This window comes from Danio rerio, chromosome 15, assembly GCF_049306965.1.
Source record: "Danio rerio strain Tuebingen ecotype United States chromosome 15, GRCz12tu, whole genome shotgun sequence".
Lineage (NCBI taxonomy): Eukaryota > Metazoa > Chordata > Actinopteri > Cypriniformes > Danionidae > Danio > Danio rerio.
Genome location: NC_133190.1, coordinates 18,632,634 through 18,656,729, shown reverse-complemented (window position 1 = coordinate 18,656,729; position 24,096 = coordinate 18,632,634). Strand labels below are relative to the sequence as shown.

The 24,096-nt window shown below is 35.9% G+C and overlaps 1 protein-coding gene and 1 long non-coding RNA gene across 2 annotated transcripts in view; one reads left to right on the top strand and one right to left on the bottom strand.

Annotated features, from left to right (window-relative positions):
* Nucleotides 1-24,096, top strand: part of nxn (nucleoredoxin) — a 129,983-nt gene that overhangs the window by 98,572 nt on the left and 7,315 nt on the right. Inside the window, 4 exon segments of the mRNA NM_001020595.1 lie at nucleotides 8,028-8,128; nucleotides 8,251-8,357; nucleotides 13,951-14,130; nucleotides 14,214-14,338. Coding sequence (NP_001018431.1) covers nucleotides 8,028-8,128; nucleotides 8,251-8,357; nucleotides 13,951-14,130; nucleotides 14,214-14,338 — 513 coding nt within the window.
* LOC141377806 (uncharacterized) lies at nucleotides 16,684-23,549 on the bottom strand. The gene is made up of 2 exons (XR_012390724.1): nucleotides 22,948-23,549; nucleotides 16,684-18,955 (listed from the first exon to the last, which is right to left on the bottom strand). It is a non-coding gene; the product is annotated as an uncharacterized lncRNA (long non-coding RNA).

Here is a 24,096-nt window from a genome sequence, read left to right as displayed (position 1 = left end):
CATTTTGAATTAAACCAAAAGTTTACTCTTGCTTGATTAAAGCTGTTATTTATATGACACCTTAAAACCTGTTTACCTATGAAAACTTTTCAGGTCACAATTTATTTTGATGGTCCGTTTGTTGATTTTAAGTTACATTGCTACATGCCTACTTATTCTTTTTGATTATAAGTAGACTGTTAGGTTGGGGTTAGTGTTAGTGTAGGTTGACATGTACTTGCAAAGTTTCATTCAGTCAGTTAAATGTCTGTTGAAGGAGCAGTATCAACAGATATTAAGCAGACAGTCTACTAATACTCAAATGGACCATCAAAATAAAGTGTTACCCTTTTACCTGTTTTTTCTCTTTCTGAAAGTCAGTGTCCACAATCACAGTGGAAGGGTTTCTTGACTGACAGTGTTTCTTAGTTTGTTTTTCCAGTCCCTCGTTTTCCAATCCCAGACAAATAGTGAAGATGAGCCACAAAACCAGATGATATATATTTAGCATTCCTCATTTCCAACCAGTGTAAAGTGAACCACTATTAAAGTGACATTTATAGGACTATCATTGATATACTGATGCCACTTTTTTCTCCATTTGAAAATGCCATCAAATCACCTCGAAGAAACAGAGGAAAATGCTTTGTGAAATGGATATAAGTGAAGGAAGGATAACATTTTACTACAACCTCAATTTCGAAAATGTTGGGACATTTTGTAAAATTCCATTTGAATTACAAAAAAATAAATAAAATTTCCATAGTTTTCGTTGACCAAAAAAATTGTATTCTTTAATTATAAACAAGTTCACTCAAAAAAGTTGGGACAGAGCCAAGATTAACACATTCAAGAATAACATCAGTGTTCCTGTTAATTACAATGTATAAAAAGCTTATTTCATACAGACGCCATTTTAAAAAGTGAAAGCAAGGCTGCGGTGGGAAGAAACCCGGAACTATAGGATCAGCACTGTAAACATTGCAACAACATGCTGTGTACTACAAACCTCCAGCAGTTGCCGTGATTTCAAAATGCAGATATAATGTAAACATCACTTTAATACCATTTAATTACATTTAATTTAAACAATTAAAAGCATATTAGGCATCAAACAAAATCACAATCTCTTTAAGGCCCCGTTTACACTAGTGCGTTTTAGTTTTAAAACGGCGTTTTAGAATGAAAACGATCCGCATCCACACTCGCGTTTCACCCAGCGTTTCTGAAAAGCTCTCCGTCCACACCAAAACGCTGAAAACGCACATCACGTGACCACACACACACTCTCAGGCAAGCGCTGTAGCCAATCTACCCAGATGAGAGCTCTGCTAGTCGGACTTCTCATCAAGCATCTCCCGCTGGATCTAACCTCACTATATTTATTAAACGGGATATTTCTTTCATCTTGTTGTCTTTATTTAACGACATATTCATTGGACATTGGAATCTATTACTTGTTCTCAGGTAACGTGTTTTGGCTAAGCGCAAAGATAAGTTAATGATTAATGTAAGCACGTACATTCTGCATATTGACTGATCGCTTGCCTTTATTTCCTATAATGTATAAACTTATTGTATGTTATACTTTTATAATGGCCATTATCGATTAAAACTGATATTCAGCAAAGAGAGGGTGTGTTTCGTATTTTCACTGAAATTGAAAGGAGGCAGTTGTTATCGGCTCCGTTTTGTTATAAATATCCACACAGTGAAGATGACGCTCATATTTGCAGCACGGCGCCTCAACATTTTTGCTGTCTGTTTAGTTGTTAATATTAAAATGAAAATAGGCAGTTCCTTATATCATGTTTACATTTTATTGTTGAGAAAGTAAAACAACGTAGCCAGGGTGATGTGAATGAAGTTATAAAGTACACTGTTCCCTTTGAAGATTTACCCGTGTCCTCGGTATAGTCTGTTTTCCATATCAAACTGAGAAGAAGAGACTGCAGCCATGATCAAACTTGCGAAGTTTTAACTTACACGGAGAAGATGCAGGACTGAACTGTGCGTGTTAGGCTACTTAATATTCAGGAAAAGCCCCAATCAGAGAGGCGAATGTCTGCAGCCCCGCCTCCGTTTTCAAATGTCTCCGTTTTCCATCATCCACACTGAGACGGAGCAGCTGCGTTTCAGAATGAAAACGGCCTCTCCAGCGTTTTCGAAACGCTCCGTTTTCGGCGCTCGAGAACTCCGGCGTAGTGTGGACGGATGGCGTAACCGTAGCAAAACTTATGCGTTTTCAAACTAAAACGCATTAGTGTAAACGGGGCCTAAGAGTGTCCTAGGCTTCGGTTTATGGCACCAGGTAAACACCATGGGGACGTTTCCCTGCTTCAGCCTATGTAGCACACCCTTGTGTTGTCGATGATAGTGTTGTCCCGGTACAAAAGTTTTAATAACATCAATTTCCTGTGCCGTTAAGCACGTTCTTTAACACCCCTGATTTGTCATAGATTTCACCAGTACTCAACAGAAATAATAATACAGTAATAATACATTTTATTTATAAAACATTTTTCTAAGACCGAAAGTGCCACAACAACAGAGAAATCAAACATGCAATAAAACACAAGAAAAAACTCTTAAATATAGACGGAATAATAAAGAATCTAAAACTGCAGTCTTAAACAGATGAGTTTTTTGCATCTTCTTAATAGTGTAGAAGCATTTCTTACAGAATAAGGGAGAGCATTCCATAATCTGGGTACAGCAACATATAATATCATTCATCTCCTCACGGTTTGTGTCTCATTTTGTGAGCTGACAAAAGTTGTTCGCTCACCTCCTTCTCCCCTGCTGGCCACGCCCACTCCTGCCCTTTGCTCGCGAGCTCCACGCCTATTATTATGCTTATTTTGAAAAAATTCTGAGGTGGACCTGAACCGAAAGTGGGGGGTGTCATGACCCTCCAAGAGCCTGCTCAACTGCACTTAAATGTTAGGGGAAATTGACTTATATATATATATATATATATATATATATATATATATATATATATATATATATATATATATATATATATATATATATATATATATATATATATATATATTTAAACCAGAATTCAGCTTCATGACAAGTCTAATATAGTGAAAGAATCAGTTTATTAACTTGAGTTTGATAAATGGCATCTAAAATGTGTGTTTGGGAAAGAAAACGTTAGCTAACTAGTGCCATTTCCCTTAACTTAGCTGAAAATGAGGTCCAATATCCCTTTTTATTTTCACTATCCATTCAGAACGGACCTTCGGGTCACTTAAAAGGCGGTGAAATTATAAATTTGTGTCACTTTCTTTTCGCTGATAAGATATACAGCCAGGTACACAATGTTTCTCAGTGACTTCAGGCGATACGTTCGGGTTTCTTCCCACTGAAGCTTTTAAAATGGCGGCCCCGTGAAATCAGTCTATTGTCTGGCAATTGGAGGATACTAGTTATAAACATTTTTTACTTTTATAAACAGTTTTTACTATATTTGAATTTTAGTTTTGCTATAACATTTTGACATTTTTTTTGCTTAATCTGAGATGATACAAGACATTAGTCAATATCAGACAGTTAATTTTCTCTAGGTCTGGGTTTCCATCACCTGGTGTTAATGCACATTTTGAAGTAGAAATGAATGATGGAAATGCAAAATATTGAATGAATACCTTCGCGAAAAAGTTCCCTCGCTTGAGGTGGTTTTAGACTTGTGCGAAAAGTGTTCATGCAAAGAATGGAAGACAGAAACCTATTTGCCGTAATAACAAACTCTTGCAAACAATGTTGCAAACATTACTCACATGTAACTAATCAGCTGTCTCCATGTTCACCTTGTTTATTGTTGGTTACTAGGTTACCAATATTACAGTCAGTCATTCTAATTGCTCAATGGAGGTCTCATTTGTGATTCATTTTTTCTCTTTTGTGAAGTTTGAACAGATTTGCTTCTTAAGAAGGAAATCCAGCTTATGAAACCATGCTGTTGTAGTACATGCAGAGTGAAACTGGATCTAATAACCATAAATGTACCATTAAAGATGTCACCCTGAGGCAATATATGTCTGTGCTCTCCCAATATATGCCACCATGTCTGTGGTAGCTTCCAATAGTCACTCATATTATATTGTCATTTGCTTTGCTGCAGCTTTAATCATGATCGAGAAGTTTTAAATAAGTTAAAGGGGTGGGTCACAAAGATATCATATTTTAAACTTTAGTTGATGTGTAATGTAGCTGTGTGAACATAAACAACATCTCTGAATGTAAAAAGTTCTAAGTTCAATGCAAAGGGAGACTTTGGTTTTTACAGAGTTAGCTTAGCAAAGCCTACAATGAACGAATTTTGGCGACTACAAAAAATACTTCCGCCTCCTGTGAGATCACAAAGGTTCGTTTATTGCGCATCCACACTGCGCAGCTATGAGCCGTGGCTAGAGGCGCTGTAACGTTACAGCAAAGAGAGCAGAATTGCCATCTTGCTATTTTCACAGACCTTCTCTGTTTCTGTATTTGGGCTTACAAAGGACACGACACAAAGACAGAAGTGCTTACAGTTCAATATTAATTATGTTCCAGAGAATTATAAAATACACAGCAAGCATGATTTGACAAAACACAGCTTCCAGAATCTCTTCCAGTTCAGTGATGAATTCAGCTAAAATCTCCTCAAAGCAGAAGCTGTGAGCTACAACCTGTAAGTGTTTTTATTTGTTAAAATTGATCATGACATGTACAGTGTCTAGCGTTAATGGAAAGCTGTAGCAACAATGTAAACAATAAGAAATGCTGCTTTGCGGGCAAACGATTTAGCTACAAATTCTTATTTATCAGTCAAACTGCTGTAAACACACATACACTCCACCAGCACGTTCGCGTCTCATGTGTGTGCGCGACTGCACTGATTGTCTTCAGGCAGCTTTTCCAAGCGTTTCACATCTCAGATAATGAAGTCGCAAAAGATCTGTGGATGATTCATTTTACTTACACCTGCATATTCCAGATACACGTGAAAGACGTCGTGTAACGCGTTGAGTTAAAAAAATACAGGAGAGCTTCACCTGACTCGTGTAGCAACAGAAAAATAAATCAAGGCTCACACAGGTAGCATCCCACATCTTGTGCTTTATTCTTCTGTCACGATATCTTACAGAAAATAACTTAATCCGAGCATCAAAGAAAAAGAAAAAAAAAACTCTTGTGCACATGCGCTTGTTACAGAAAGTTCACACATTCACACACACACACACACACACACACATAGACGCAGACAACATTCACACACACACACACACACACACATAGACGCACACACAATGACAAACGCTCTTAAAGGAACCGTACCCCATTTTCACTCGTTACAGACACTTGTCAGATTTTATTTTAGAGAGCAGGCGCGAGGTTGACTGCATGTTTACACAGCAGAAAATCGCGTGCTTGTACGGGCGTGACGTGGAGCCAATCCACGAATCGCAGCACATTATGACGATGACCAATTAGAGTCACTTAAGGGCGGGCCTTTTAGAGAAACTAGGAAATTTGACAGTCGTTTTCATGTTAGCTGAGTAGCTGTGTATAATCAAAGTAAGATATATGAAAAAATTACGCAATTTCCTTCAGGTGAAACATGAGCACACATTGCTTTGCATCCTAAAAACACAACCTAGCCTTAAAATTACATTCTGGACCACCTCTTTAAACTACCTGAAGCATTTTTATCTTTACAACCAGAATGTTTGAAAACTGTAAAGCATTATATTAATATAATGTGTATGTGTGATATACAGTTGAAGTAAGAATTACTAGACCCCCTGTTTATTTTTCCCCCAATTTCTGTTTAATGAAAGGAAGATTTTTTTCAGCACATTTCTTAACATAATAGTTTTAATAACTCATTTCTAATAACTGATTTATTTTATCTTTGCCATGATGACAGTAAATAATATTTGACTAGATATTTTACAAGACCCTTCTGTACATCTTAAAGTGACATTTAAAGGCTTAACTAGGTTAATTAGGTTAACTAGGCAGGTTAGGATAATTAGGCAAGTTATTGTATAATGGTTGTTTGTTCTGTAGACAGTCTGAAAAAAATTTGCTTAAAGGGGCTAATAATTTTGTCCTTAAAATTGTGTTTAACAAATTAAAAACTGCTTTTATTCTAGCCAAAATAAAATAAATAAAACTTTCTCCAGAAGAAAACATTTTTATTAGACATACTGTGAAAATGTCCTTGTCCTGTTAAACATTATTTGGGAAATATTTAAAAAAGAAAACAAAATTCAAAGGGGGCAAATACTTCCAACTTCAACTTTAAGTGTATTTAATTTAATTTAATTTAATTTTACTTTATATTATTTGGAATATAATTGAATTTAATTTAAATATAATATAAAATTAAATAAAATAATATATTATTTTTATTTTATTATTTTATTTAATATAATTTAATAAAATATTATTTGTTTTGATTTTATTTATTTGAAATAATTTTCATTTCATTTTTAATTTAATTTAATTTTGAATTTTTTTAATTTAAAGCATTTTCTTTTTTATTTTATTTTATATTATATTAATTTGATTAAATTTTAATAGAATATAAAATAAAATAACATTTCATTTTATTTAATTTTAAATTTAATTATTATTTTTTTATTTAAATTTAAATCATTTTAATTTGATTTTATATTATTTTGAATATAATTCTATTAAATTTAAATATAATATAAAATGAAGAAAAAAAATATTTTGAATTTAATTTAATTTTAAATTTAATTAAAATAATTTTAATTCGTTTATTCATTTTCTTGTCGGTTTAGTCCCTTTATTAATCCGTGGTCGCCACAGCGGAATGAACCGCCAACTTATCCAGCAAATTTTTACGCAGCAGATGCCCTTCCAGCCGCAACCCATCTCTGGGAAACATCCACACACACATTCACACACACACTCATACACTAGACAATTTAGCCTACCCAATTCACCTGTAATGCATGTCTTTGGACTGTGGGGGAAATGCAGGGAGAACATGCAAACTCCACACCGAAATGCCAACTGAGCCGAGGCTCGAACCAGCAACCTTGCTGTGAGGCGACAGCACTACCTACTGCTCCACTCCTCACCCCATCATTTTTATTTTATTTTATAGTATTTTGAATACAATATAATTTAATTTAAATATAATTTAAAATGAAATAGAATAATTTTTATTTTATTGTATTTTATTATTATTATTATTTATTTATTTTATTTTTTTATTATTCTTAACTCTTAGGCCCACAAAACCCATGTATAGTAGCACAGCTCTAGCAACAACAATGGCATGGGTTTTATTTCATGTCAAAAATGATTTAAAAGAGTCTCTTCCTGTGTGATCATTAAACTTAGACAAAGCCCGCAGATGTTCTGTGGGAAATCTGCATAGAGGATCTACATGTAGTCAATGCATCTTGAAAGCTGTAAGCAGTTATCAGATCTTCATGAATATTTGTTAAAGAAGTGCTGGAGGATGTGTGTGAATGGCAGGCGTTTGAGTCTGTGTGTGTGTGTGTGTGTGTGTGTGTGTGTGTGTGTGTGTGTGTGTGTGTGTGTGTGTGTGTGTGTGTGTGTGTGTGTGTGTGTGTGGTGTGTGTGTGTGTGTGTGTGTGTGTGTGTGTGTGTGTGTGTGTGTGTGTGTGTGTGCGTGTGTGTGTGTGTGAATCTGCTGAGTTTTCTCCCCATGTAGACCCGCCGCCAGTCAAAGGTCTGCAGATCTGTAGAAGAGAGCTGAGTGAAGCATCTTAGGCTGGATCTGAAAAGAGAAAAAAACATGCAGCACAAAATGCCTCCAAGCTATGAAAGAAAGAAGGAGTTTAAAAGCTTTTCCTAGTCCTAGTCACTTGTGTTTGTTTTGTTTGTTTCAGTTTTTTTCTTTCTTAAAGGACTGCTGAACTGCAGGGAGAGTAATATTAAGTGCTCTGGGCGCTCACTTGGCCGCTAAGTGCTGTTTATTATCGGAAAGCCTGTAGGAGATCTGGCCATAACTTATGTATGTGTTTGTGTGTGTGTGTTTTCTCCCACAGTGTCCACCTTGTCGCAGTCTAACCCGAGTGTTGGTGGAGTCGTACCGTAAAGTAAAAGAAACAGGGCAGAAATTTGAGATTGTGTTCGTCAGTGCAGATAGGTAATAAAAAGCATGTTAAAAGTTCCTTTCATTAACTAATGTGAAGCTGATTTATACAGAATAAAAACTATATCAAAATTAAGAGGGAAGAAAAAGTGATGTAGCGATGTGTTGTTCTTCAGGTCGGAGGAGTCGTTTACTCAGTATTTCAGCGAGATGCCATGGTTAGCTGTGCCGTACTCAGACGAGGCCAGACGATCAAGACTCAACAGACTCTATGGCATCCAAGGTACGTTTGTTTGGAGGTTTGTCGTGTGTCTGGACGTCACGCTGGATTCAGCCTGACCCTGCAGGAGCTGCAAACTGAGCTGAAGGAGCTCAGGAATGTGGGCGGACAATCAAGTTTACTTTACTATAACTGTTCTGCATCTCTCGCTCTGTCTGAAGCGCACTCTCTCACTCGGTGGAATGAACAGTAATGAAGACAGGGGTTTTTAAAGGGACAGTTCAACTAAATATGAAGATTTGGCTATTTTTTTACCTGCAATTGTTGTTCTAAACCTGAATAATTTTATTTCTTCTTTAAAGGAACACTCCAATCTGTCCTGGTTGAAAGATGTCTTTTTTTTCATTTGGAAAAGAATTAATAGTCCATTAGGGGCTGATTTTGCTTAATAAATTATTATAAAAAAAGGAACACTCCAGTTTTCTAGAGTTAAATGATTGATATTTATCATTTTTTAATCCATTTAGCCGATCTCCAAGTCTGCTGGAAAAACTTTTAGCTTAGCCTAGCATAGATCATTGAATTGGATTAGACCGTTAGCGTCTCACTCAAAAAAAGGAAGACTTTTGATTATTTCCTAGGAACTTTGTTGGCGTACCTTGTCTGCAGCTGGCGCGATGATAATAGGTAATGACTAGGTAACAGCATGAGTAGATATTGTAAAGAATGTATTTGCTAATTTTGACTGTTTATTGAAAGTCAGTAGGATACAATACTTAAATAAAATCTATTTTATAAAAGCCATAAATTATATTCTAACATTTCAAAAAGTATTATTATTAAAACTGAGTATTAAATTTCAACTAATCGATTTACATAATTAGCTTTAAGTTACAATAAATTAGCTATATATTTACAGCACCATCACCAGACATTTTAAGTACTTAAAATGCCTTGTCCTGTGTTCATCCTTACACTATTTCTGTGTGTTTTGATTAATTTTTTTAATGTTTTGTTTAGTTTAGTTTGCTTTTAGAGAAAAATCTAATTTTATTTAAATCTCTCACCCTTAGGCTATGTCCACATTAATGCGAAAATCCAAATGAAATGTTCAGATGCAAAAGCCACTAAACACCACTTCCAAAAATGAGATAATCAAATCATCTAAATCGCAGCATCAGCCCTTTCAGAAAATAACAGTTTGTTTGCAAAAGCTGCTAAATGTCACTTGCCTTTGAAAACAAAACCCGTTATATCCCGAGAACCAATCAGAAGGCGTGAATCGAATCATATGTTTTCAGTGTAACTGAATACGCCAGTATTTAATATGTGGGGAAGGAGACTGTTTTATTCCGCTTCCGATTCTTTAGATTTTAAAAGATAAAGTTTAATGAACTGGATGAGCCTGTCCGACGGTTACTGAATGGTAGATGAAAACGTCCCTTACCGGCTCAAAACTCTGTGCATTATAAGAAAAAGAAAACACAATGTACAGTCGGAAGTGTAGTATGCATTCATAATCATTTTTTGTGCTGCAATGCTACTTTAAATGAGTCCAATTTACTATGCATTAAACTGCAACTCCGTTTCAGGAAAGACAAAGTTAAGGTGCTGTTCTTTTATCCCACGTGGACACTATGAGGATAAACAAGACACTAAAAAGAGACCAAGACCTTAAGTATGCTGAGAATGAATGAATGACTTCATAAAGTGTCTAAAAGTGTCTGAGAGACATCCCCTTTTTGCACAGTAGGTCTACCTTTTTTATTTGCTAATGAAAGCTATTTTTTAAAAGATAAATACGTGTAAAATGTCATATTACTTATACGCCTGATAAGCATTTTAAATTTATGGACTATGCACAAATATTGATGTTTCGCAACGTTTTCACACTACATTATTTGAATCTAACAAGCTTAGTTTAAAATGGTTGCAATGTTTACATGGTTCTACGTACATTAAATCTAAATCCCAAATATCAGAAATGCCAACAGATTGTTAAGATTTAATCAATGTCACTTTTAATGTTATTGATTATTGCACTTACATGACAGATTTCATTTATTGATTTTCTTTCTGTCTAATCAGAGGTTACCACAATGAACCGGCACTTACTTGACAGATTTCTGTATTTTTAATTTCAGGTGGCTTGTGTAATGTGTTTTGTGCTTGGTAAAATTATTTCTAATTGCATATTTAGTTTTTTTTTTTTTTTAGCAAATTACAGTCTTGTCCCAATAGGTGGATTTTGAAAAAAAAAAAAAAAGGCAGAAGTGGATTTAGCTGGTTTTGACACAAAATTAATTAGACCTGGTTAAAAACCAAAAAAAAAAGGTCTAATGTGACATTAAAAAAAGTTTTTATTTACTAGCTGATAACCTTTTCATTATCTTTTAAATGAAACTTCTGAACCTAATCAGAGAAGCCTGATAGAAAATGCTCATTTACAAGAAAAGAGGTCTGATGGATTTAGAGGGTTTTGCATCTGAATAGTTCAAATATTTTTCTCTTTGTTTTACCTTCCATCCACACTCAATTGGCATTTTTAGGCAAAGAAAACATATTTTTGAAAACACTTTTCAATGTGGATGCATTTGAACATTTTATTTTCAAGTCGCAGTTTGGACTGTGAAAACAGTTTTTAGTCATGTGACCAATTCAGGTAAAATGGGGAACGACATTATACAGCTGTTGTTTTGGATGCTCTCCATTTTCCTCAACTGATGTGACATTTCAAAGAGCTGTAAAGTAAGCAAATTCCATGCGTAAATGATACAGATTTTACGTCTTCTGTCTCAAAGCATGTGCTTTCACAGGGACGAAAGCGTTTTCAGTTGTTTCATTGGGGATGAACAACTTTTTAGGAAATAATTAAAAACAGAAGTGTAGGCAAAACTCTAATTCATCCGGATGAATGTAGACATAATTAGCAATAACAATTAGCTCTAAATGTAGTCCTAATTAGCTTTAATTAGGTTTAAGGGTTACAAAATATGTAAAATAGTTTAAAAATGTGTAAAATGCCAATAAAAGGTATGGAGCAGGTATCATAGGGCTCCTTTCACCATCTGAGAACTCTTTGATTTGGCTTTCTTCTCTTCTCCTGTGGGAGTGGACGCACTGAGAAGGAAAGATCTGGCTGGTGGCCTGTCCGGTCTGGAATCTGTGGAATTCAGGTTGGAAGAGTTGATACTAACTCCCCCGTCCTCCACCTCCAGCCTGAAGACGCTGTGTGAGTCTGATAAGGCCAGTAAAACTGCAGGCTGATCTCTATCTGTAAGAGAGATCTGTGTGACCACAGGCAGTCTGAAGCACCTTTAGTCACTCTTAAAGCCACTGTTCAGCACTGCTTTCCAACTCACAGACCAGAGTTGAAAAATTAATCTCTAAAAGATGTGATATGGATTCAAACACAATCAGGGTATCTTCCGTCCAATCCTAAACACCTGTTCCAAAATGACTTTAAATTCCTAGAATGTTTCTTAAAACTTTTGACAAGTGCGATCATTGCTTTCTATTCAAATCAGTGTTTGACCCAGAGAAAGCAAATGATCAGTGTAAAGTCAGTTCAATTACATGATTATTATCTTTATTTCTGTTTTAAAAACAATTACATTAGCAAGAACTGGGATGACAGTTAATGTTATTGAACACTGAATGTTAAATTTTCATTCGGAATTTTCACACGTTAAAAATTTAATTCGATCTCGCGTTGTGTCAATTGTATTGACACATCGCATTGTCATTTTTTATTTTTATTTAGTAAATTTTTTTACTGTTTTTCTCATCCGAAAAAGCATTTTGAGAGGTGTTTTGACAGTTATGCTGCGTCCCAATTCGCATAGTAAAACTAGGCCCTAAAAGTATGTACTTTTTTTTTGCAGCAGAATAATCTGCCATTTGCGAGTCCTTTTTATGCTGAGAAATCTGCTCAGGTCTTTGGGTAATTATGCATTTAGAGGTTAATGTCCAAACATATCTTAATATAACTTCAAATTGTTGTTAAATATTAAATATAACATGGAAACGCAGTGTAAACATGTTCCAGTTGGATAGATATTAATTAACAGTCATAAAAACATCTTTACCAAAGCCTCTCTACTTGACCGTTGGTCTCGCGCATCCGCCATGTTTGTAGTTTGTTTACACTTTTCACTCGCGTTTGTAGTTCTAATCAAACTCGCGTCCAACGCGCAATGCATTATATGCAATAGCAGCAATTAGAGTATGGACGCTTCTACTAGCGCTGTGCAAATAATCAAAAAAAAAATTTCGGCTTCTAGCGATTATGAGAAAACATTAATCGAGTTAAACGATTATTGCATCATGTACCACACCCTTTCCAGTTGTGCACATACGTTGCTCTGCAAAGCTCAGTTTCACATGAAAATGACTAAAATAATGTACTGTAATGTAACTTTTGCAGAATGGGAAGCATTGATGCACATTTGAATCATTCATGTTTTTTAAAAGCGCGAAAGAGATCTTATGCTGTTGTGTGTGTTTGTTCAGCGTCAGAGACAAGCAGAACGGTTTCCTCACAGCAAATAGGTATTCACAGCCTTTACTCAACACTTTGTTGATGCACCTTTGGCAGCAATTACAGCCTCAAGTCTTTTTGAATATGATGCCACAAGCTTGGCACACCTGTCTTTGGAAATTTTTGCCCATTCCTCTTTGCAGTACGTCTCAAGCTCTATGAGGCTGGATGGGAAGAGACGGTGTACAGCCATTTTCAGATCTCTCCATGTTTGAGAAAACTCGATGTTCAATAGGATTTTGGTCTGGGCTCTGGCTGGGCCACTCAAGACCATTCACTGAGTTTTTGTGAATCCATTGCGATCTTTCGTATGACTTTTCAAATCATGTCCAATCAGCTGAATTTACCACAGGTAAACTCCAATGAAGCTGTTGAAACATCTCAAGAATGATCAGTGGAAACAGAATGTACCTGAGCTCAATTCAGAGCTTCACGGCAAAGGCTGTGAATATTTATGTACATGTGATTTTTCAGGTTTTTTATTTATAATAAATTTGCAACAATTTTAATAAATCCTTTTTACACATTGTCATTATGGCGTATTGTGTGCAGAATTTTGAGGAAATAAATGAATTTAATTCATTTTGGAATAAGGCTGTAACAAAAAAACAAATGTGGAAATAGTAAAATGCTATGAAAACTTTCTGAATGCACTGTAAATGGTCCTGAAAGTAAGTAAGTAGGTAAGGGGTGGTTGAGACCACAACCAATTAATATGAATAAAATGTTGTTTTAAATCTAGCATTATTTACATTAAAAGTAATTATTAAAAGTTTAATTCTCACCTTATTTCAAACCAAAATACATTTCTTCCTTCTGTCGAACACAAAAGAAGAGATTTCAAACAACGTTGTTAACAAGATAGTTGAGAGTAACCATTGACTTCCATAGGGGGGAAAAACTATTGAATTTATGGGCAAAATTAACTGTTTGATTACCAACATACTTCAAATTATGATCTAATGTGTTCAACAAAAGAAAGAATCTCTTAAGGGTTGAATAAACTGAGGGTGAGTAAATGACAAAAGAATTTTCATTTTTGAGTGAACTATCTCTTTAAATAAGTTTGTAGGAAATAAAGTTGTACGCAGTTTTTTTTCCTTATATTGTCTCCAGGTATCCCTACACTGATTTTGCTGGACACAGAGGGCCACATGATCACGCGGCAGGGACGGGTGGAGATTCTCAATGACCCCGACTGTGGGCTCTTCCCATGGCACCCGCGGCCTGTACTGGAGCTTAGCGAGTCCAATGCTGTGCAGCTTCATGAAGGACCCTGCCTGGTGCTGTTCGTAGGTGAGGAGATGATGTTCACCCTGTTGACCCATCACCTCACTTTAACTGCCCTCATCGTCTCATCTTGTCAAAACGTCTTTTAGATGCTGAGGAGGAAGGAGAGCTGGATCCGGCCAAAGAGCTCATCCAGCCAATCGCAGAAAAGATCATGGCTAAATACAAAGCCAAGGAGGAGGAGACGCCACTGCTCTTTTTTGTAGCTGGAGAGGTACGTTCATTATCTCTTCTCTCCCATATGCGTAGTCGAACAAGTAAAGGCAATGTTCAACCAAAACTGAACATTCTGTCATCATTTACTCACCTTGTTCCAAAACTGTTTGAGTTTTGTCTTTTGTTGAACACAAGTGTTTTTAAGAGAGCTGAAAACCAGAACCATTGACTTTCATAGTTTTGTTTTTTCTACTATGGAAGTCAATGGTTACAGGTTTCCATCTTTCTTCAAAATATCTCCTTTTGTGTTCAACTTAAAAAAAAACCTGAAATGTGAGTAAAGTTTTGGGTGAACTATCCCTATAAAACTTTAGTACAACTAACTACTTTACAATGTTATATTCAGCCTTTGTTTACTTACTCAGATGTTGTGCTAATGCTTGTCTGTTTTTGTGACCTCCAAACAATAAATTTAGAAAAATGTCCTACCTGTGCTAGTTCATAAGATGGCAGGGAACCATAAACTGTAAAAAGATTCAAAAGTGTCATGGATTGGTCCCAGAGACACAGCTCACTCAAACTTAGCCAGAAACAGCAGCACACAAGCTAATTGTTTGGGTAAATCAAGATTAATGACTGTGCAGCATAAAGTACTAGGCTAGAAACCCCCTCATATTTGTAGAGTTTAGAGAACTTATTCGAAAAAATGCTTCATGTGGTTTAATTCGTAATAAATGAAAGCCAAAATTAGTAGTTTTTATTTTAGATGTATTGTAGTCACAGGCAAACAGATGAACCTAGAATATAAATGCGGTGCACTTTGTTAGTAGTTTTTCTCCTATAGAAAAACTGTTGGAAAGATTTTTTTTCTATAGTGCCCTTCAGTCAGGACACTTTCCATCAGAAAAAAAAACACAGTAAAACATACAATACAATAAAGGGAGAGTGACAATTGAAAAAATAAAATAAACATCTTACAGGAACAAAAATAAAGCGCTTAAAAGCCTTTCTAAAGTCTAAAATCTATTCTACAATTTAACAATGGACATTTAGTCATTAAAATCTCATCCTCCACTTATTCACCTGCACTAAACCTCTTTAAGTTAATATTTTCTATTGAACATTAAAGTAGATATTTTGAAGAATGTGGGGAACAAACAGCCATTGACTTCTTTAGTATTTTTGTTCTTATGGATGTCAGTGGTTCCTGGTTTCTTCATTCTTCAAAATATCTACAGTTGTGTTCAACAGCAGAAACTCTTTGAGTGAGAGTAAACCACTTGAGTGAGAGTAAACGATGAGGACATTTTCATTTTTGCATGAACTATCCCTTTCACAATCTGTGTACTGAACCTAGTCTTTCTGCTTCACTTTCTTGATGCATTAAGCCACATGAAACATTTTTCTTTCTGTTCTGTATAACTGTTCATTATATCACAGGAAAATGTACATAGGTACATACCTAATCTGCTTCCCTGTACGTAGAATATATTTTGAACATACTTTATATCAAATTTGATGTCTATTCATATCACTCTTTTAAGGTATTGAACCACAATAAGTATTTTCAAGTGGTTTAGATTTTTAAAACTTAAAAGCTCTGGTGCCCATTTATTTTCATGCAAAAATGCAAGAGCAAACAGAACATTATTCAAAACTCAACCTTTTGAAAAAGAAAAGGTCATACGGGTTTGCAGCAACATGAAAATGAATAAATAATGCCAGATTGCTCTTTTTACTTTTGGATGAACTGTTCCAATAAAGGGGATAGAACACACAAATATTTAAGTGACCTCATTTACTCTTCCTCATGCGGTTTTAAACCTTCACGAGTTTCTTTCTTCTGTTGAATATAAAAGAAGATATTTTGAAGAATGCTGGTTAATGGTACCTCTTTACTGAAACAAAATTACTACAGCAGTCAATTTAACTTCAAAGGAAAAAAAGACAAAACAACAAAATAAACAAAACAAACACAAGACAAAAACTAAACTAAAAACAATACAAAGAAAGCAAATATACAGCAAAACAGGCAACACAAGGCTAGATGAAACAATAATAAAAACACAAACTGAACAAAATGGTAAAAAAAAAAAAGAAGTCAGCAAACAACATTATACCAAGCCAAATCACTGGAAAAAACAAATAAGAAACAAACACAATGATGCAATAAAAAACTAAAGAAAAATGCAAGCGAGGTGAAATACAACAAAACAAACACAAGGCAAATCAAAAAATAAAATAAAAAACAATACAAACAAAACAAAACAAAAAAATAAATAAACTACAAAACAACACTTAATGAAACAACAATAAAAATACAAACTGAACAAAACAGTTAAACAAAAGAAAAGAAATCTGCAAACAAAAATATGACAAACACAGGAAGCAACGCAAAAAGAAGACAAAAACAAATAAGAAACACAATGACAAAAAAAAACTAAACAAAAATTCAAGCAAGGTAAAATACAACAAAAAAGTCAAAACAAACACAAGACAAATCAAAACTAAAATTATAACAATACAAACAAAACAAGCAAATATGCGGCAAAACAAGACTTAATGCAACAAAAATATTACAAACCAAATCACTGAAAGCAATGCAAAAAGAAGACAAAAACAAATAAGCACAATGATAAAATAAAAACAAACAGAAACACAAGGAAGATAAAATACAAATTAAAAACAAAACTGAAAACAATAATAACAAAACAAAGAAAACAAATAAACTACAAAACAAGACTTGATTAAACAAAACCGCAAATTGAACAAAACAGTAAAACAATAGAAAAGAACTCTGCAAACAAACAAGCCAAGCCAAAACGTTGGAAGCAACGCAAAAGAAGACAAAAACAAATAAGAAACACAACGACAAAATAAAAACTAAACAATAATACAAGCGAAGGAAAATACAACTAAACAAACACAAGTCAAATCCAAAACTAAACAGAAAACAATACAAACAAAAACAACAACAAAATCACAAACTGAACAAAACAGAGAAAAACTCGGCAAATAACACCAAAATAAAAACTAAACAAAAACGCAAGCAAGACAAATTGCAACACCATAAATAATAAAAGGACAATCTGATCATTTGCTCGCTTTCACACACAAGTGTGATGTGACATCTGTTTCTGTATATTTGTGTAAAACAATCCTGCGGGAGGGCGGCCTGCAATCACCGACATGTACCGCAGTAAATAAAAAGAGCTGCAGTTGAATGGCAAGCACATGTAGCACAATCCTGAACCCCAGAGAGTGCCAAAACAGCTGTGCCCTTCTCCTCTCTCTTCTCTCCCTCCCTCACTTTTTTTCATCTCCCTGATCACCTCTTCGTCTTTCAAGGCCGCGTGCCAAGTGGGAGGAAAGCCAACATTTTCATAACTCTTATCTGCTGTTTTCTCTTCATGACCTTTGAGGAAGTCATGTTGAGAGCGACGGCAGCCGTAATTAATAGATTATTAGCCGCCCCTTTCTTTTCCTGCTCCCTTTCTCACTTCAATTTTCTCACCACCGTTCAGAATTTTGGTGTGTGTGTGTGTGTGTGTAAATGTGTATGTACGTGTGTGTGTGTACGTGTGTGTACGCGTGTGTGTGTGTGTGTGTGTGTGTGTGTGTGTGTGTGTGTGTGTGTGCGTGCGTGCGTGCGTGCGTGCGTGCGTGTGTGTGTGTGCGTGCGCGTGTGCGTGTGTGTGTACGCGTGTGTGTGTGTGTGTGTGTGTGTGTGTGTGTGTGTGTGCGCGTGTGTGTGTACGTGTGTGTGTGTACACATGTGTGTACATGTGTATGTGTGTTCGTGAGTGTGTCGCACCCAAATCCTCAGGATGGCATTTTTGCTATGCCATGGTTTGAGTTTCAGGCATACAACACACATTCTTTAGCTGTATGTGTTTATCTGTGTCATATGCATTTAACTGCTAATTTAATTTGCTTATATGTTTTTTGTTTGTTTGTTTGTTTGTTTTGAAAGTTGATGTTTTTTTTTATTGTTGTTTTATTGTTGTTGTCTCATTTTGTTTTGCATTTTTTGCTTGCTGTATTTTCCTTAGTTGTTAAACTGTACTTTAGTTTTTTGTTGTTGTTTTGTTTTGTTGTGTTTTGTTGTTTTTGTTGTTGTTTTTGTTTTGTTTTAATCTGTTTTTTGTTTTGTTGTTTTTGTTTTGTTTTTTGTTTTGTTGTTTGTTATGTTGTGTTTTGTTGTGTTTTGTTGTGTTGTGTTTTGTTGTTTTTGTTTTGTTTTTTGTTTTGTTGTGCTGTATATTGGTTTGTTTTGTTGTGTTTTTGTTTTGTTGTTGTTTTTGTTTTGTTGTTTTGTTTTTGATTTATTTTGTTGTTTTGTTTTTTGTTTTGTTTTGTGGAGGTTGCTTTGTGCTTTTTATTGTTTATTTAACTTGTTTCATTTTTCTTTTCTTTTCTTTTCTTTTAACTTTTATCTGTTTTGTTTTATCTGTGTGATGGATGTTTTGAATCAGTTTGACTTTTGTCTTGTTTTACAGATTTTTTTGTTGCTTGATATTTATTTTTTATTTTTTTATCTTTATTTGTCCTATTTAAATTTTTCTTCACACTTGTATTTTTTACCTTGTATTTTTTGCGTAGTCATGCATTTACGTCTTTTCGTTTTTATTTCACTTGTTTTGTCTTCTTCGAAATTTTCTTTTCGGCCTAGTCCCTTTACTAATCAGGGGTCGCCACAGCGGAATGAACTGCCAACTTATCCACACACATACACTACGGACAATTTAGCTTACCCAATCCACCTAAACCACATGTCTTTGGACTTGTGGGGGAAACCGGAGCACCAGAGGAAACCCACGCAAACACAAGGAGAACATGCAAACTCCACACAGAAACACCAACTGACCCAGCCAGAACTCGAACCAGCGACCTTCTTGCTGTGAGGCGATTCTGCTACCCACTGCGCCACCATGCTGTCCTTCCTTTGTTTTGGCTTGTTATAATATTTTTTCTTTAATTTTTTTAATTATAGTTTTTGCAGATCTAGAAAAACAAAGAACAGGCAGACAAACCCATTATATAACAACAAACCTTGCAAAATCTAAAAAATAATTGGAGCTTTGTTTTTGAATAGTGAAGTCTGTGTAAAAGGCTTGTTATATTTTTGTTTGCAGAGTTATTTTCTTTTGTTTTACTGTTTTCTTTGTATGTTTATTGCATGAACAACATGAAGGAATTAAGTTAACTTGTTGTTTTACTAATTTTAGTGGATTGAACATAAAACAAATAAGTTGTCCCCAAAAAAACTCAAGAATTGTTGTTTCAACAACAAGTAGTTTGAACAAGCAGCAAGTGTTATTTTTTAAGTGTTGTTTCAGTTTTTTTTTTTTTTTTTTTATTTGTTTTGTGTTTGATTTCTTAGCAGTTTAATTTTCTATTTCTTATTGTTAATACATAATATTATACAATTTGCAGGTCATGACATTAAACAGACATTGACAGCATGCTATTTTATCATACTAATCTCACACTCAAGGGCATACTCATACCATGTACAGTTGCCTTGAACCGGGCCGAAGCACGCTTATCCCCCGTCTCCCCCAATGACCTGCACTTACATTACATTCGGGCCTGAGCATGCTTACGTCATCAAAGCTGCGCTGTTCAGTAACAAGCGCTCTCGCTCAGCACAGTGGAGATTTCTTTAGTTTTATTGTTTTAGGCGTTTGACATGCAGTGACACGCAGTCAAATATTTCGCTGAACAGATCAGCCGCTTTTGACGCTCATGAGCAATCATAAAGTGCTTGCGCTTAAGAAATTAGGAGGTTTACTGAAGATGCAACTGTCTCGTACAGTGAGGGGTTTGTGTCTTTAATAATCTACAACAGTTTGCATTCATTGAACAGTAGGAATGATTAATTAATCAATATCAAACAGTCCCTTAAAAGTCACGTCTCGTCTTCAGTTTCGGGCTCAGGCACGCTTTGCACTCACACTACAAGCGTACTGCACCAAAGCCCAAATGAACAGCGGTCTGGCACACCTGTTTCAACCGGGCCAGGGCCGGCCAAGTGAACCGCGCCTGAGGCCGATTCAGCACACTCACACTTCTCAAACAATCTGGGAAACGGGCCTAGGCACGGTTCGGATAGCATAGTGTGAGTACGCTTTAAGACTTTTAAATCTTGTGGCAATACTTAAACACAGCGAGTTTAACTTAGATCCTTGCTCAACAATCAACAGTAAATCACTGATGTCATAGGTAATTTAACTTGTATCGAAGACAGGAAATTTCTCTTAATCAAGCACACTTTTTTGCATAACATTTTGAACACGTTTAACGTACTCCAGAAATCAACTGCAAGTCAGTATCAAGGATTAACTTATAATGTACAGGCCAGGGCTGTCAAATCAGATCAGATTGTTGTGAGTGAAGAAATAAGGGAAAATGAGAAGCAGAACCTCTGTAGCCTGTGAAAGTGTAAGACCAGCTGCAGGATCTCAATCTACAGACAGTAAGTGTGTGTGCAGAGGTCGAAAACACCCTTTTATCCTGAGCCATAACACTTCATGTTACATTGAGCAACTGTTTTGAAGAAAGTCTACGGAATTCTTTCACAAGCGAACCAAATCACATGGGGTTCAACATGTGTTTCAGTATATTGTAAAGGTCCTGTGAAGTGCTTTGAAATGTGCATTTTTTTATTCAGTATTTGACGTGATGTAAAATGTATAGGTGGGCATAGATATTTTTTTTAATCTAGATTAATCTCACTGTAATCTTGGAATTAATCTAGTTTAAAAAGTTATTTGAATTCTGCCGAAGGCATTCAGGACATGTGTGCTACCCAAATAATGACTAAAATAAGTCTTTGAGAACGAGTTTCTCAAGCCAGGTGGAGCATTGGACCAGGGGTTCATCTCCTGTTTCCAGGGCCGAATTGACCAATGGGCATTGAACCAGTGCGCACTTGGGGGGTGTTGGTGGAGATTTGGCAGTGTCTATTTAGACTAAGTGCAAATAGCGCACCTTGTTGGAATGAGCTAGTTAAGCAATTCACGCCCATCACTGTTTGATTGACAGAGACAACATAACTAAAGAGAGCGGCAAACAGCAGTGTGAGTACCGTAGTTCGTAAAGCGCATGGCAACATGTTTTGACGTGATCGATCATGAACCCGGTTTGAATCCAACGTCTAATGAACAGATCTTGTTCAAGTTCACAGAAGCAGTATTATATATATAATACAACTGCTTCTGTGAACTTGAACAAGTATATTAAAATCCATTCATTTTCACTAGTTGTATTAGTATTTTTTTTTTCTAAGTGCTTTAAATGCGTAAATGATATACAGTACATATATTTCTAGTCTACAAAGATATAACTTATCTTTATTTTCAAAATGCAGGCAATACATTATAGATTAATTTTATTTAAAAAATATTATATTAATACATTTTTTTTATTCAACTAGGGGTGCGGCCAGGTAGGGGGGCCTACAAGACATTGTGTCCAGGGGCCTCTAAATTCTTAATCTGGGCCTGCCTGCTTCCAAAATACATTACAAACTGCTTGAGAAACAAGTTTTACTATGATAATTAGTGATGAAAAAATTATGTTTGATAAAATGACATGTGTTTACTAACTGTTTATTCAGTTAAACATGAATTTTAAACTGTGGGCCTACATAAGCTCCAAACTGTGATTTTTGATTACCTTAATCTGACTAAAGTCATAACTGAACTAAACAGAAATGGAATTAAGGCATGAATGAATGTGAAACTGCCGAACTGCAGTTAAAGTCAACCAAAATTACAAGAAACTCTTACATGAAAGCACTTCACATAAACACCCTAATTATGTTATTGCCTATTAAGGCAAATAATTAGATTACAGATGTCCATGTAAGCTCAGTAGTGTGCTCGAAGTAAGTGAAAGATCCAGAAGGGCCTCCTGCTGATTTGATTCAGAAGGGTGCTTTTTTGTCAGACGGCTCACCGGTCAGGTATACATCCGCACTTAAATATAATAAGGCGAAAGTCATCATAGCTTGTGTAGAACAGACCCAGCTCCCAACTCAACTTTGAGACTAGATCAACAATGATATTTTTTTTATCAGCCAAGAATCTCATAACGGCCCACCACTAGTAAAATGTAGAGAAGGTGGGATTTAGTGCCTCCCCTTTGATCAGATCTGGACATCCCTAATTGTTGTATTTATTATAAAAAATAACTTATTTTATTTAGCATTTTTTGTTTTATTTTTACATTTTGCATTTTTATATAATATTTTACTTAATTTATATTAAATCTGTTTATTTTTGTTTTGTTTTTGATACACACAATTGTTTATTACAACAATGTAGTGGATTTATTTTATTCTTTATTATGTTTATACCTATAAATGGGACAACACGATGGCTTAGTGGTTAGCGCTGTCGCCACACAGCATGAAGGTCGCTGGTTTGAGTCCCAGCTGGCATTTCTGTGTGGAGTTTGCATGTTCTCTCTGTGTTTGCTTGGGTTTCCTCAGGGGTGCTTCGGTTTCCCCCACAGTCCAAAGACATGCGGTAAAGGTGAATTATATAAACTAAATTGGCCATGGTGTACGTGTGTGAATGGAGGTTTCCCAGTACTGGGTTGCAGCTAGAAGGGCATCTGCTGTGTAAAGCATATACTGGATAAGTTGACATATGTGGCGACCCCTGATGAATAAAGGGACTAAGCCGAAGGAAAATGAATGAATATCTATAAATATTTTCCCACCAATATTTCCCTAAAACCTACGTCCAAGTAAATAATGTCCTTATTCTAATCTGCATCATACCTCAAATCCTGCCAGCAGCCGATAATTTGCATTTAACATCAAACAACTCTAATCAGTGACGCAACAGCCAACAGAAAACACATTCTTACACCGACGCCTTTTATTTACTTCCAGCCATGCGATTATTTCAGCCTAATGTCTGAACGCTCTTGGGTCCAGATCAGAGCTCCCGTCAGATAATAGCCAATCAGAACAGCCCCTTCGTAGTGAGCCGGCCAATCAGACGGCCTTATCTCGGCTTGCATGAGCAGATGGCTAATGCTTATGGAATGATACGAGCACCACAATAGGTTGAATAAACTCAGCGTCGTAGCGCCGGTGCAGTTTGGTAAACACACACTAGCCCTTATCACGCTAGCAGCTGGAAACAGCCACAGACTGACCCTTTTGTTTCCATGCAGAAAGCTCAGAAAAGAAAAGTGTGTGTGTGTGTGTATGTGTGTGTGTGTGTGTGTGTGAGAGAGAGAGAGAGAGAGAGAGAGAGAGAGAGAGAGAGAGAGAGAGAGAGAGAGAGAGAGAGAGAGAGAGAGAGAGAGAGAGAGAGAGAGAGAGAGAGAGAGAGAGAGAGAGAGAGAGAGAGAGAGAGAGAGAGAGAGAGAGAGAGAGAGAGAGAGAAAGGCCCGCCAGGGTTGGAGAAGAGTTTACACAAGGTTAGCTGCTCCACAAAAGAAGATGCATGGCTCGCTATAGAGCGGCAGACAGCCTGAGAGATGTAATCTTTTCATATCTGGAAACCTGGAAGGGTTACACTGACAGAATCCATTTCTCACTGTATTTGCTTGTGCTGATGGACGGCTCTCACTGATCTTTATCTGTCCGCAATCTTTTACATGGAAGCATTGAGCACAAATCCTCAAATGCAAGGAATTTTTTGGGGGGGGGGGGGGGGGGGGTGTTATGTGTCATGTTTGGTTGTGTCAGGCATTGTCTGTTGGTTTAATCCGACGTGGGTTTTGATTGGACACTGGAATGCATCTGGAATGTGGAAAAGGAAGTGATTAAGGGTTAAAACTCATGTGATCTAC